A 13,904-nucleotide genomic window follows, 5' to 3' on the forward strand; every position below is an offset into this window, starting at 1 on the left:
GTGCTTAAATATCTGGAGGTTTGGTTAACTTCTCGCCATCTTGCGGCTTTTTTTACAGGTTTCATTAATTTCTCACTTATTTGGTGGTGGTGGGGGGGGGGGGGGGGGGTACACAGGATAAAGATAAAAAACAACTCAAGGTGCAAAGTATCTTAAAATCCTGATATCATATGTGTGTTTCCTTACAACAGCCCCTAAATCATTAGTCTTGATAATGTAACCAATGCGGTAGGCTTTTCTGGTAATAGAGGCAAGGTAGAAATTGGCAAATCATTTGCTTTTGTTTAGCAAAATATTTCTGTCCAAAAAAAGAAAGGATAAAAAAATAACATGATGAAGTGTAGCAGAATATTTTGAAAGTCAGCTACCCCTAGTCACATATCAAATATTACACTATTTTTTAAATTCATTTTTATTAGACAATTCTTTTAAAGAAGTTAAAAAAAAACACAATGTTTTTAACCTAATTATTTCTCATGCCAAAGTACTGCAAAATAAGCCGTATATTTTTATGAAACGACTTTCATCTGTAAGTCGGCTCTTCAAATCTTCCCATGTGTAATTAGCGGCATGAAATATGAGATAAAAGATATGCTAGATTGCAATTTATTGCATCAAAATAATCAGCAACATTCTGTGAATGAAGGAACATGGGGAATTTGTGTAATATTAAAATTAGATTCTTCAGCATGATCCATTCTTGGTAATCCGAATATTCACCTTCTTCCTCCTGTGAAAAGCAACATAAAATTTTGAATTACACTTAGCAGACAATGGTATTTCTTCAGTTCTACCAGTTGGACATTAAAAATATTGTTGCAGTACAGCTAATGGAATTGGCAAGGTTATTCTAACAAAAGACAGGTGTTGTTTTACTCATGGCCTGTGAAAAACATGTTGCTATCATACGCAGAACATTTCATGAAAAGTAATCTCACACTTAGAGATATGATTCACAAGGTTTGTTTAGGGTGATTAAAAATAAACAAGTTCTCAATTGCAGAAAAATAAAATATAGGATTTAAAATTAATTGTATTTTTTTTTTTTTTACATTTTACCTCCCTTTTTATTTTTTTTTAACTGCCTTATTAAAGAGGTTGTAAACCCATCCGACTTTTTTTTTTGGCTACCTGTAAGAGAAACACATAATGAGCTAGTATGCATCGCATATTAGCTCATTATGCAATACTTACCTTAGAACGAGCCCCCGCCGTGCCGCCCGCTTACCTGTATGACGGGCGACATGTCCAGTCGCCCGTCTTCCGGGATCGCGGCATCTGGCCATCTGATTGGCCGGAGCCACGGTGACGTCACTCCCGCGCACGCGCGCAGGAGCCGACAGTCACGGTACGGGGCTCTGAAGGAACGGCACCAGTGTCCGTTCCTTCAGAGCGCATGCGCCAGTGACGTCACTGGATGCATCGAAGGTAAATATCTCCTAAACGGTACATGTTTAGGAGATATTTACACTACCTATAGGTAAGCCTTATCATAGGATCACCTATAGGTACAAGTGTCAGAGGAGGGTTTACTTCCTCTTTAAATGTTTTCCTACACTGTTTTGAAAACAGCTGTGTATCAAAAAGTATTAAAGCGTGTTGCTCCACCTTTTTTGGGCTTGAACCTCTTCCCAAATTCCCTTAAATGAGTGGAATTCTCACTAAAAGGGATACAGACAGTAATAAAAAAAAAAAAAAAAACTTGAAGTGGCATTAAACCCAGACTATGAAAAACTCTCATTACATGATATACAGTGGGTACGGAAAGTATTCAGACCCCCTTAAATTTTTCACTCTTTGTTATATTGCAGCCATTTGCTAAAATCATTTAGGTTCATTCTTCTTCCTCATGAATGTACACATAGCACCCCATACTGACAGAAAAACACAGAATTGTTGACATTGTTGCAGATTTATTAAAAAAGAAAAACTGAAATATCACATGGTCCTAAGTATTCAGACCCTTTGCTGTGACACTCATATATTTAACTCAGGTGCTTTCCATTTCTTCTGATCATCCTTGAGATGGTTCTACACCTTCATTTGAGTCCAGCTGTGTTTGATTATACTGATTGGACTTGATTAGGAAAGCCACACACCTGTCTATATAAGACCTTCCAGATCACAATGCATGTCAGAGCAAATGAGAATAATGAGGTCAAAGGAACTGCCTGAAGAGCACAGAGACAGAATTGTGGCAAGGCACAGATCTGGCCAAGGTTACAAAAAGATTTCTGCTGCACTTAAGGTTCCTAAGAGCACAGTGGCCTCCATAATCCTCAAATGGAAGACGTTTGGGGCGACCAGAACCCTTCCTAGAGCTGGCCGTCCGGCCAAACTGAGCTATCGGGGGAGAAGAGCCTTGGTGAGAGAGGTAAAGAAGAACCCAAAGATCACTGTGGCTGAGCTCCAGAGATGCAGTCAGGATATGGGAGAAAGTTGTAGAAAGTTAACCATCACTGCAGCCCTCCACCAGTCGGGGCTATATGGCAGAGTGGCCCGACGGAAGCCTCTCCTCAGTGTAAGACACATGAAAGCCTGCATGGAGTTTGCTAAAAAAACACCTGAAGAACAAGATGGTGAGAAATAAGATTCTCTGGTCTGATGAGACCAAAATAGAACTTTTTGGCCTTAATTCTAAGCGGTATGTGTGGAGAAAACCAGGCACTGCTCATCACCTGTCCAATACAGTCCCAACAGTGAAGCATGGTGGTGGCAGCATCATACTGTGGGGGTGTTTTTCAGCTGCAGGGACAGGACGACTGGTTGCAATCGAGGGAAAGATGAATGCGGCCAAGTACAGGGATATCCTGGACAAAAACCTTCTCCAGAGTGCTCTGGACCTCAGACTGGGCCGAAGGTTTACCTTCCAACAAGACAATGACCCTAAGCACACAGCTAAAATAACGAAGGAGTGGCTTCACAACAACTCCGTGACTGTTCTTGAATGGCCCAGCCAGAGCCCTGACTTAAACCCAATTGAGCATCTCTGGAGAGACCTAAAAATGGCTGTCCACCAACGTTTTCCATCCAACCTGACAGAACTGGAGAGGATCTGCAAGGAGGAATGGCAGAGGATCCCCAAATCCAGGTGTGAAAGACTTGTTGCATCTTTCCCAAAAAGACTCCTGGCTGTATTAGATCAAAAGGGGGCTTCTACTAAATACTGAGCAAAGGGTCTGAATACTTAGGACCATGTAATATTTCAGTTTTTCTTTTTTAATATATCTGCAACAATGTCAACAATTCTGTGTTTTTCTGTCAGTATGGGGTGCTATGTGTACATTCATGAGGAAGAAGAATGAACCTAAATGATTTTAGCAAATGGCTGCAATATAACAAAGAGTGAAAAATTTAAGGGGGTCTGAATACTTTCCGTACCCACTGTATAACAAAGTGTTTATGCTCACAAAGCGACCAAATCACTGTTTTCTGTAGAGCGAAATATACCTCTGTTACATGTATTTCACTGCTCCAGGCTGCGCCAGGCTGCCCCCCTCCCCCCCAACCACCGCCACCTGTTGTCCAAGCCCAGAGTGAGGGGATAGGGGGAGAAGGTTAGTGGTCCAGACTTGACATCCAAAGGGGAAGGCAGTTGGTATTGTGGTGCACAACTGAAATCTTGGGGGGGTAGGGTGAAGCCTACTTCAGCACCCCCCTAGATCTGGCCATAATTTGAGAGTTGATGTTTGCATGACCCCCAGCCCACATTTAACAAAAATACACATGCCTGAGAATAGGTTTCTTACACACCAAGCACAGCATTGAGGAGTAGGGGAGCTGAAGTGCTATTTTCTTAATGGTCCAGCAGTCAGAATATTTTGGGTACTCAATAGACACTGTTAACATGCTGATCATGACAAGAAAGCTACAGTCCAACATTTCTGTACTGCATACTATCTATTATTTATCTCAGCTGATTACTTTTTTTACTCTCTACAGGTTTTCTTTAAAAGACGGGTACCCTTTTCAACCTTCCCCTTTGCTTCTGTTAGCTAGCAGTGAGTATGATACAATTAGAATAAAAAAAAAGGTCTTTAACAAACAATATCTGTAAACAATTTACTTACTGCCTTTCAGCGCAGAGCAGACATTCATTGTCATATGTAGTCTTATCACTGCCACACACAGGGTCATAAATTCTTGGGCATCTCATGGATGCATTCACATCACATACAGGCTGTAAATGACAATGGCTTATTATAGCAATACAACAATACATGTACTAACAGATTTTCAGGAAGACAAACTACTTTATATGTTAAATAGCAAAAACATGTATACTGTACACCATTTCTAATTCTAAAGCCAAAATGTAACAGCTGCTAATATTTGGAAAATCGTTATTTAATACATTTTTATTAAAGTTTTTGCTGGGAAAGGAGTGGGAAAAGGTTAAAACTAACCTAAAACCATTATCACTTTAATAGGAAATTAGCAGAATTTCCCTAACAGAGACCTAAGCAGCAATAAAAACAGAGTATCTAAAGCACCCTATACACAGGCCGAATGCCGGCCAATATCAGCCGGTTCAATAAATACCGGTCGACATTCGGCCCATGTGTAAGCCAGCCGGTTCAACAGAAGCCAGCCTGTGAGTGCTGATCAGAGTTTTCTGGCGGGGAGGGGGGGGGGGCTGTCTCGCTGTCAGAACACAAGAGCTCAGCAGGGGGAGATCACTGTACTAACGTCAGATCGACAGTACAGCGGCTGTGACCGGAGCTGACAAGTTTTTTTTTTATGGTGAATGGGAAAAAATGATTAGTGTGTATTAAGGCAGGTCATACATTAAACAACACAGGTTGAAGGAAAAAAAAAATGCTTGCTTCTCCCTTCAACACTGAATCCCTCCCACAGAACTATTGCATTCTGACTGCAGGAGGGATCCCGGCAGTCAGAAAAACATATATCCCCTGGGCACAGTGAATAAATGTGCACTCCACTACAGTGGGACTGCCATTAAAATGACTGTAAATGTTCAGGGTTTTTTTTTTGTTTTTTTTTCTAATAACAAACATGCTACATTTACCTGCTCTGTGCAAGAATTTTGCACAGAGAAGCCCTGATCCTTCTTTTCTGGGACGTTCCTGGCTCCTACTCTTTATTGGGTGCCCCCACAGAGAGCCGCTTTCCTTGGGGGTACCCGAGCGGGTGCGCTTACGAGTCCTGCTGCTGCGTCCATTGAAACAGACAGTGTGGCTCGGCTCTGCCCCCCCCCCCCCCGCTCGGTGTCACTGGATTTGATTGACTGCTGCTATCAATCCCCCCTGCTGCTATCAATCTATCCAATGAGGACCGAAGACAGCGGCTGGACCTGCTGGGTTCATGCTCGTCGCTGGAGCGTTTAAGTTCAGGTAAGAATAAGGGGGCGGGTCTGGGGGACAGCTGCAGCACCGAAGGTTTTTCAACTTAATGCAAAGAATGCATTAAGGTGAAAAACCTTGAGACTTAACAACTCATTTAGGGCCAGCCAGCATTACCCCTTGTCTACTAAAGTACAGTTATAACTCCCTGGTATTCAAGGGGTATTGTTTTTTTCAGCTGACTCCCTGCTTTCATATAAAATGATCACTTTTATGTTTCTGTGACGTGAAGCCCCCCACTCAAACACACCCAAACCTAGGGGTTCCCTATCTTTTCTTTGACTAATGAACCCGGAAGCACCCAGCTCTGAGAATTTCAGAGTCCAGAGCTGTCAAAATCCTGGCTAAAACTAGGGGGATGTAGATTTGTTTGAGGTTTTAAGTAGTTTTCTAGCAAAAAAATGCAGATTTAAACACGTGTGAAGAACATAAAAATTTCCTGGTACAAAATTGAATAAATTCATAAGAAATACAATGCTCAAAGATTGCTACTGAGAACAATGAATAAACTAAATTGTATCTATTTTACTGAATAATTTTTAATGAATTATTTTAATAGCTTTATAACACTAAGATCTAAAAAGAAAAAGAAACTTAGAGGCTATACGCTTTCCCCCCTTTAATGCAATAGTGTTTAAGTTACCTCTCTTCCTTCACCATCAGCAGGTTCAGTGTTCACAGAATCTGAAAATAAATATAAATAATGTTAATTTCTCAATTTTCTGTTATTATTGAAATTGACCTCACAATTAAGGTGATCTTACAGTAAGTGGTTTTTAAAGTGAACCTCGTATTTCATGCAAGGTCCCACTTTTAAAATGTGCGCGACATCACTCCCCCCCCCCCCCTCTCCGTTGCTGAAATGCTGCATAAAATGTAGAAAAAAAACACATATAGGCAAAGTTAGTTAATATGCTGACTTTCTCCTGGATTCTGTAGTGTAGTATTCTCATACTGCAAATGCTCAGTATTCCAGATCTTGACAGAAGATTTCTCAGTGAGATTTGGGCTGCTTAACATTCACAGAGAATTTTTCAGAAGGAAGGTGTTGTCTCTTTCTCCTAGGTGCCATGGACAAAACGAAGGGGAAAGGTAGTTAGCTAAACAAACTTTTCTCCCCTCAGGCTCTTTTTTTTTTTTTTTTAACATTTCCACAGGGGCAAGCGGCCACATTTTTACATGTTCAATGCATTTCTTTAAATGGTCCAGCGAGTTACAGATATTATTTGAATGCTGATACCTTACATTTTTATACTTTTTTTTCCTCGCTATCTTTTTTTTTTCTGTGCAAACAATGTCAAAAAACAATTCAATGTCCCAAAAATAAGGAAAGAAAAACAAAGCTTTAAACTTAAAGCCTAAATCCAGTTGGATATAAAGAAAGCAGCTAATACAGTCATGACAGTGCAACTAGTCTAATTAGTTTGCATGTAACTGGGTATCTTTAAAGCGTAACTAAAGTAGAAAAATAAAAATTAAATCTATGATTCAAGTTCCAATTCTCAATTGACTCATTTTGTTTCTTTATATTTCTATATACGTTTAATCCCCTTAAATACCTTAGATTCATTTCAGAGATCCCTGTCTGCAATAATTTCCTTGTTTCTATGCCTGTGTCTATAATTCATTCTGCTCTTTCAATATCGCTTTTTATAGCCACCCATTCAGATGCACTCTGAGCAGAGCAGTTAAAGAGGTTCTTCACCCCTTTTTTAAAAAATTAAGTCAGCAGCTAAAAATACTGTAAATTACACTTTACAGGCCAGTTCTTTGCTGGTCTTCGGGTCCCCGGCACCAGCATGTTAACTGTGGGAAGCTGGCTGAGTGGCTGAGACTCCTTGCGGATTTATAGCCTGTTTTCATTGTAAATGCACAAGCCACGCTGCACTTTGTGAATGGTCCTGCAGCTTTCTGGGACCTGTGACATGTTCCAGAAGGTTGCGGTTGAAAAAAGCATTTTAAAATCAACCATTATTGTTCCTTTTTGATACTTAATGTAATGAATGTGACATTATTACACCTTTGAAGTAATTGTAAAGGAAAACATTTTATAAATAAAAAATATATAACAAACATGTTATACTTTCCTGCTCTTTGTAATGGTTTTGCACAGAGCAGCCCTGTTCCCCCCCTTCTCAGGTCCCCCGCCGGTGCTCTGGGCCCCTCCCCCTTGTCAAGTGCCCCCCATAGCATGCGTGCTCACTCCTGAGCTGACTCGCTGCATCCATAAGACACAGAGAGTGTGGCTCAGCCCCGCACCCACCTCAATGGCTGTGATTGACAGCAGTTGCTGCATCTGAGCCAATCAGGAGGGAGAGATCCACGCCGCTGAATCAAGACTAGGCCTAGGTAAGTATTAGGGGGGGCCGAGGGAGCTGCACACTGAATATTTTTTACCTTCATGCATAAGGTAAAAAACCTTCAGCCACTTTGATCCCCTAAACAGCCTTTTTCAGGGTGGGAGAGGGAAAGCCAGTACTAGGAGTCAATCAGGATCTGCTACTAGAAGCCCAGCTGCACTTACATTACAGTTTTAGTGCAAAGGTTGGCAGGGAAGGGGGCATATCTGAGTTGCATGGGTAGATGTCAGGAAGCCCTGAATTCAATTTAACCAGATCTAAATGCAGAGTCTTTTACAGTGATGGAGTGCACAGCAATATCATTTAGCATGCATGGTTTTGTTGCAGACTTTAGTTGAGATTTAAATCTTTTCTAATACTTCATCTCTGTTTAACCTGCTATATGACCTTGATGTGAGTTAGCATGAATAATAAGCAGCAAATCTCTGAGATAGTTGCATTGCATATTTAGTCAAGTTTTACATTTTACAGAATTATATATTACATGGCACACTTCAGTAAAAGTAAAACATAACTCACCAAATAACAGGCAAAGAAGAACTATCGCCAAGATAGAGAGGAAAGCAAAAAACTTCATGTTGGCTGTAGGTTTTCTTAATTGAAACGTTAGGAATGACTCAGTTGTGCCTCTGTGACAGTTTTCCACTGATTATATCAAGTGCAGAGATCATCATTATATAGCTCCTCTTATCTGTAGTCTTGTGGTTCAAGTTAATTAATAACTGAGAGAAAGCAACATAATTATTTGCACAGTGTAAGCATGGTGGAATGCAAAACCGGATGCAAAACAAAAAAACAAATATATGATAACTGATGTCCAATATTATGAGGCAGCCTGCCAAATTGCCTACTCCTTTATTACTTTGAGATAAAAGACCCCATCTCCTTTGGCTTAATAAAGGAATAAGCCATGCATTAATGTAAGCATAAAACCCAACTGAATGTTCAGTTTAAATCAGCTAAAAATGTTTCAGGGACATAAAAAAGGTGTGAAAAGTTATTTTTTTGTTTTATTGTCCCATTGTAGCATGTTGTAGAGGAGGGCCCTTGCTCTCTGTGTGTAAGCAGTGGTCTCTCCAACACTCCTCTTCCTGAGTCAGAAGTAGAGATCTCCAATCAGCAGGAAGCAGGATCTTTGCTAATTGCAGTGCTAAAATTCCGACTCAGCATAGGGTGTGCTGCACCTCTGCATAGAGACCACTACCTCCACACAGAGGACACGTGTCTTATAAGACTTTGCACATCTGTTGCTTTGATGCACCTGATGATTTAAACTGAAAGTACAGTATATCTACAGCCAAACCCTTTAATTTTTTAATTTTTGGATGGAGTAGGGAATGATTGAAACTACTGTCCATTTCTCTTTTTTTTGCCATCTGTGTTCTATTTGGGGGGATTTCCTTTCAATCCCTGCCTTGTAGACTCAAAAGGAAATTAGAAGAGACCTTTCTAATGCTAGGGAAATTCCCTCATAGACAGTTGCCATGGTAATAAGGGAAAATAACCTGCTCTAATGGCATATCAAATTTTTTGGTTTGCAAATTTTGTCTTTGAATGCTTATTTTTGTTGAATTAGCATTACTGTATTTCTTCATTAATATTGAGTTGTTAATTGAGTTGTTAATTGCTACTTTCAACTCCTTTTTCTTTTATTGTGCTTTCGATGAAACTCATAAAATACATATAGCCGAACCTAAAATGGATCTGCCCTTTACTTTTATTCCTGGTGATATTTGTAATCAAGAGAATTAGAGAAAGTACATTTTCCCTAACAGGATATAGACAGCAATAGAAAACCTGACAGTGGTTATAACTAGAGTTGAGCGGACACCTGGATGTCCGTGTTCGGCGGGTTCGGCCGAACTTGAAAAAAAAGTCAGAGTCCGTGTCCCGGACTTTTTCCGAACTTTACCCGGACACCGAACCCCATTGAAGTCAATGGGGACCCGAACTTTCAGGCACTAAAATGGCTCTAAAACACCAAAGGAAAGGGCTAGAGTGCTGCAGATGGCAGCAAAACGTAGTTAAGAGCATGGCAAGTGCTCTGCAAACAAATGTGGATAGGGAAATAACTTAAAACAACAAAAAAAAAAAACGAAAAATAAAACAATGTTCTTCATCTCTGAAGGACGAGGCCCATATGGAGTAGGAGGGAGGTTGAGGTGGTGGTGGATGTGGCGGTGTCATAGGCGTGCGCACAGGGTGTGCCGGGTGTACCTGGGCACACCCTAATCACCTAGGGCACATTAGCATTATCGCTCTGTTTGCCAGTGAGGAGATGGGAAAGATCTCCCTCGGACCTGCTCTTCTCTATTTCACTTTGCCAGCAGGGAGAGTAATGTATCGGGGCCATGTACATGTAGGCAAACACATGCATGTGTATTTAAACTTTGGGGTGCACACCCTAATGCAATAGGCTGCGCACACCTATGGGCGGTGTAGGTGGAAGCGGCGGTGGAGGAGGACGAGGTAGCAACACTGCTTTTTTTTCAGAAATTTTAAATGAGGGTACAGCCCAAAAGAGTGAGAAAGAGCAAAAATAGAACAATGGCTGGGTAAGGTCGGTATCCATCGCTATTCTGCACAAGGTACGGAAAAGTCCCGTGGGATCCATGCCTGGTTCATTTTAATGAACGTGAGCTTGTCCACATTGTCTCTGGACAGGCGGCTGCGCTTGTCTGTGATAACGCCCCCAGCCGTGCTAAATACCCGTTCAGATAATACACTGGCTGCAGGGCACGCCAGCACCTCCAAGGCATAAAGGGCAAGCTCAGGCCATGTGCCCAATTTGGAGACCCAGAAGTTGAAGGGGGCAGACCCGTCATTCACTACATGTAGGCGTGTGCACACATACTGCTCCACCATGTTGGTGAAATGCTGCCTCCTGCTAAGACGTTCCATATGAGCTGTTGGTGCTGCTGTTTGTTGTGGCGTGCTCAAAAAGCTTTTCCACATTTCGGCCATGCTAACCCTGCCTTCTGAGGTGCTGCCGGTGCCCTGGGTGCGTTGGCGACCTCTTCCTCCTCCTCCTCCTCTGCCTTGTGCTTCCACTGTGGCCCCGCTGTCAGGTGGGAATGCCAGCAGCATCGCGTCTACCAGCGTGCGCTTGTACTCGCGCATCTGGCGATCGCGCTCCAGTGAGTGAATTAAGGACGGTACGTTGTCCTTGTAACGGGGATCCAGCAGCGTGGCCACCCAGTAATCAGCACAAGTTAGAATGTGGGCAACTAGGCGGTCGTTGTGGAGACACTGCAGCATGTAATCGCTCATGTGTGCCAGGCTGCCCAGAGGCAACGAAAGGCTGTCCTCTGTGGGAGGTGTATTGTCTGTGTCCTCTGTATCCCCCCAGCCACGCACCAGTGATGGCCATGAGCTGGCCTGGGTGCCACCCTGCTGTGAACATGGTTCCATCTCCTCCTCCATCTCCTCCTCCTCATCCTCCTCATCCTCCAGAACTGTGCCCCTGCTGGACAATTGTGTCCCTGGCGTTTGTGTGTGCAGGAACCCACCCTCGGAGCCCCTTGCGAATGACTGCCCTGAAAGCCTTGGAAATGTTACCTCTTCATCCTCATCCTCCTCCTCCTCATCCTGTGCCACATCCTCTTCCATCATCACCCGAATTGTTTTTTCAAGGAGGCATAGAAGTGGGATAGTTAAGCTGAGAACGGCGTCATCGGCACTGGCCATGTTGGTGGAGTACTCAAAACAGCGCAACAAGGCACACAGGTCTCGCATGGAGGCCCAGTTATTGGTGGTGAAGTGGTGCTGTTCCGCAGAGCGACTCACGCGTGCGTGCTGCAGCTGAAACTCCACTATGGCCTGCTGCTGCTCGCACAGTCTTTCCAGCATGTGCAAGGTGGAGTTCCACCTTGTGGGCACGTCACATATGAGGCGGTGAGTGGGAAGGCCGAAGTTACGCTGCAGCGCTGACAGGCGAGCAGCAGCAGGGTGAGAACGCCGAAAGTGCGCACAGACGGCCCGCACTTTCTGCAGCAGTTCTGACATATCGGGGTAATTTTTAAGGAACCTCTGCACCACCAAATTCAGCACATGCGCCAGGCAAGGGATGTGTGTCAAACCGGCTAGGCCCAGAGCTGCTATGAGATTTTGCCCGTTATCGCACACCACCAGGCCGGGCTTGAGGCTCGCTGGCAGCAACCACTCATTTGTCTGCTGTTCCATGCTCCTCCACAACTCCTGCGCGGTGTGTAGTTTTTCCCCCAAACAGGCAAGTTTTAAAACTGCCTGCTGTCGTTTACCCCTGGCCGTGCTGAAGTTGGTGGTGAAGGTGTTACGCTGACCGGATGAGGAGGCGGTAGAGGATGAGGAAGCGGAGTAGGAGGAGTTAGGAACAGGAGGAAAAACTGAAGCGCCCTGCAATCCTCGTGGTGGAAGGACATGCGCCAAATTGCTATCCGCCTTAGGCCCATCTGCCACTGCATTTACCCAGTGTGCCGTTAGGGAGATATAACGCCCCTGACCGTGCTTACTGGTCCACGTATTGGTAGTTAGGTGGACCTTGGCACAGATGGCGTTGTGCAGTGCACACCTGATTTTTTCCCCCACTTGGTTGTGCAGGGAAGGGATGACTTGCCTGGAAAAGTAGTGGCGGCTGGGTACGACGTACTGTGGGACAGCCACCGACATAAGGTTTTTAAAACTGTGCGTCTCCAGCAGACGGAATGACAGCATTTCAAAGGCCAAGAATTTTGAAATGCTGGCATTCAGGGCCAGGGATCGCTGGTGGGTAGGGGGGTACTTCCTCTTCCTCTCAAGTGATTGGGAGATGGAAAGTTGAACGCTTCCACGGGACATTGTGGAGATGGTTGGTGACCCAGGTGGTGGTGTTGCTGACAGATCGTCTGTTTGCGGGGTGGCAGGTGCCGATATCACTACAGATGTGGATGGAGAGGCCGAGACTGCAGTAGAAGAGGAAGCAGGATGAGCCAGAGACGTTTCTTGGTTTTGAAGGTGTCTACTCCACTGCAGCTCGTGCTTTGCACTTAGATGCCTGATCATGCAGGTTGTGCTCAGGTTGAGAAGGTTTATGCCTCGCTTCAGGCTCTGATTGCACAGGGTGCAAACCACTCGTGTCCTGTCATCAGCACATTTTCTGAAGAACTTCCACGCTAGAGAACTCCTTTGAGCTGGCTTTGCTGCGCTCGTTCCCTTGCTGCGTTGGGCAGTAGCAGGCGTAGTGTCTAGGGCACGGCCGCTCCGCTTATGCACCCTGCTCCCTCTTCTGCTGTGCTGGTGTAATGTTCTGGTACCTCTGGTACCCTTGTCTCCATATTTCTCCTCTGCTAATTGCGTCTCATCTTGTGTAACAAGGGACGCATATACCTTTAAGACCGGATGACATCATTGCCGAGCGCCGCTATGAGCGGCTATTTCAATCGCCGGTTTGCTTCCACTCATCGCTCGTTCAACCGCCATGGTTGGAGCGTCCCGCTGTCTGAAGTCAGCATACCAGTTCGACACGTTCCTGTATCTCGCTACCTGAACCTGTTTTCGGATCCTGTGTCTCGCCACCCGATCACCCCTGGCATGCTGTCTTCACCTTCACCACATGCTCACCGCACCTCTTCCTGTGAAGTCGGAGCTGCTGACATTCTCCCTCGCTGAACCTGAAGCCGGAAACCTCGCTGGTGATCCGTATCTCGCTACGGGATCACCCTTCTCCAATGGACCCTGTTACTACTAACCCTTTCTAAGTGATAAGTACCCCGCAGGGGATTCTTACTAACCAATCTCCTACTGTCATCTACTGCAATTACCAAGACTATCTGTATCTATCTACTCACTATCATCTGCATAGACTGTTAGCTCTTGGGACTACCTTCAACTATCCTTGCACTAGGTTACTCTGTCTAAAGTATACTCCATCTGTGTCCTCTTACCATCTGCACTATACTTGACATCAGAACCTATCTGCTTCACCATCACCTACAACTCTCCTATTACTACTTCTAGTGCTCACCATACATAGCCTGTCTCTCATCTATATATCCTCATATATTCTATCCCTCCACTAAACATCTATTAATATATATGGTATATAACAGGCTGTACACGGTGATGAAGTCCTGAGAGTTGGATATGTTTGTTCAACAGATTCTCTACAAGGCTACTGAGTGTAATAATTCTGCAGCTGTAAATCCATCCACTAACAAAAACGCAT

General features: G+C 43.9%; 1 protein-coding gene across 1 annotated transcript; it reads right to left on the bottom strand.

The window, feature by feature from the left end:
* Positions 1-442: 442 nt before the first annotated feature.
* Positions 443-8,387, bottom strand: LOC309552419 (serine protease inhibitor Kazal-type 1-like). Its single transcript, XM_082253371.1, has 4 exons — positions 8,243-8,387; positions 6,007-6,047; positions 4,071-4,180; positions 443-730 (listed from the first exon to the last, which is right to left on the bottom strand). Exons 1-4 carry the CDS (start codon positions 8,298-8,300, stop codon positions 685-687), a joined length of 255 nt encoding a protein of 84 aa, XP_082109497.1. The 5' UTR covers positions 8,301-8,387; the 3' UTR covers positions 443-684.
* Between the last annotated feature and the right edge of the window lie 5,517 nt (positions 8,388-13,904).

This window comes from Pelophylax lessonae, assembly GCF_965119305.1.
Source record: "Pelophylax lessonae genome assembly, chromosome: 4".
In the NCBI taxonomy this organism is placed as follows: domain Eukaryota; kingdom Metazoa; phylum Chordata; class Amphibia; order Anura; family Ranidae; genus Pelophylax; species Pelophylax lessonae.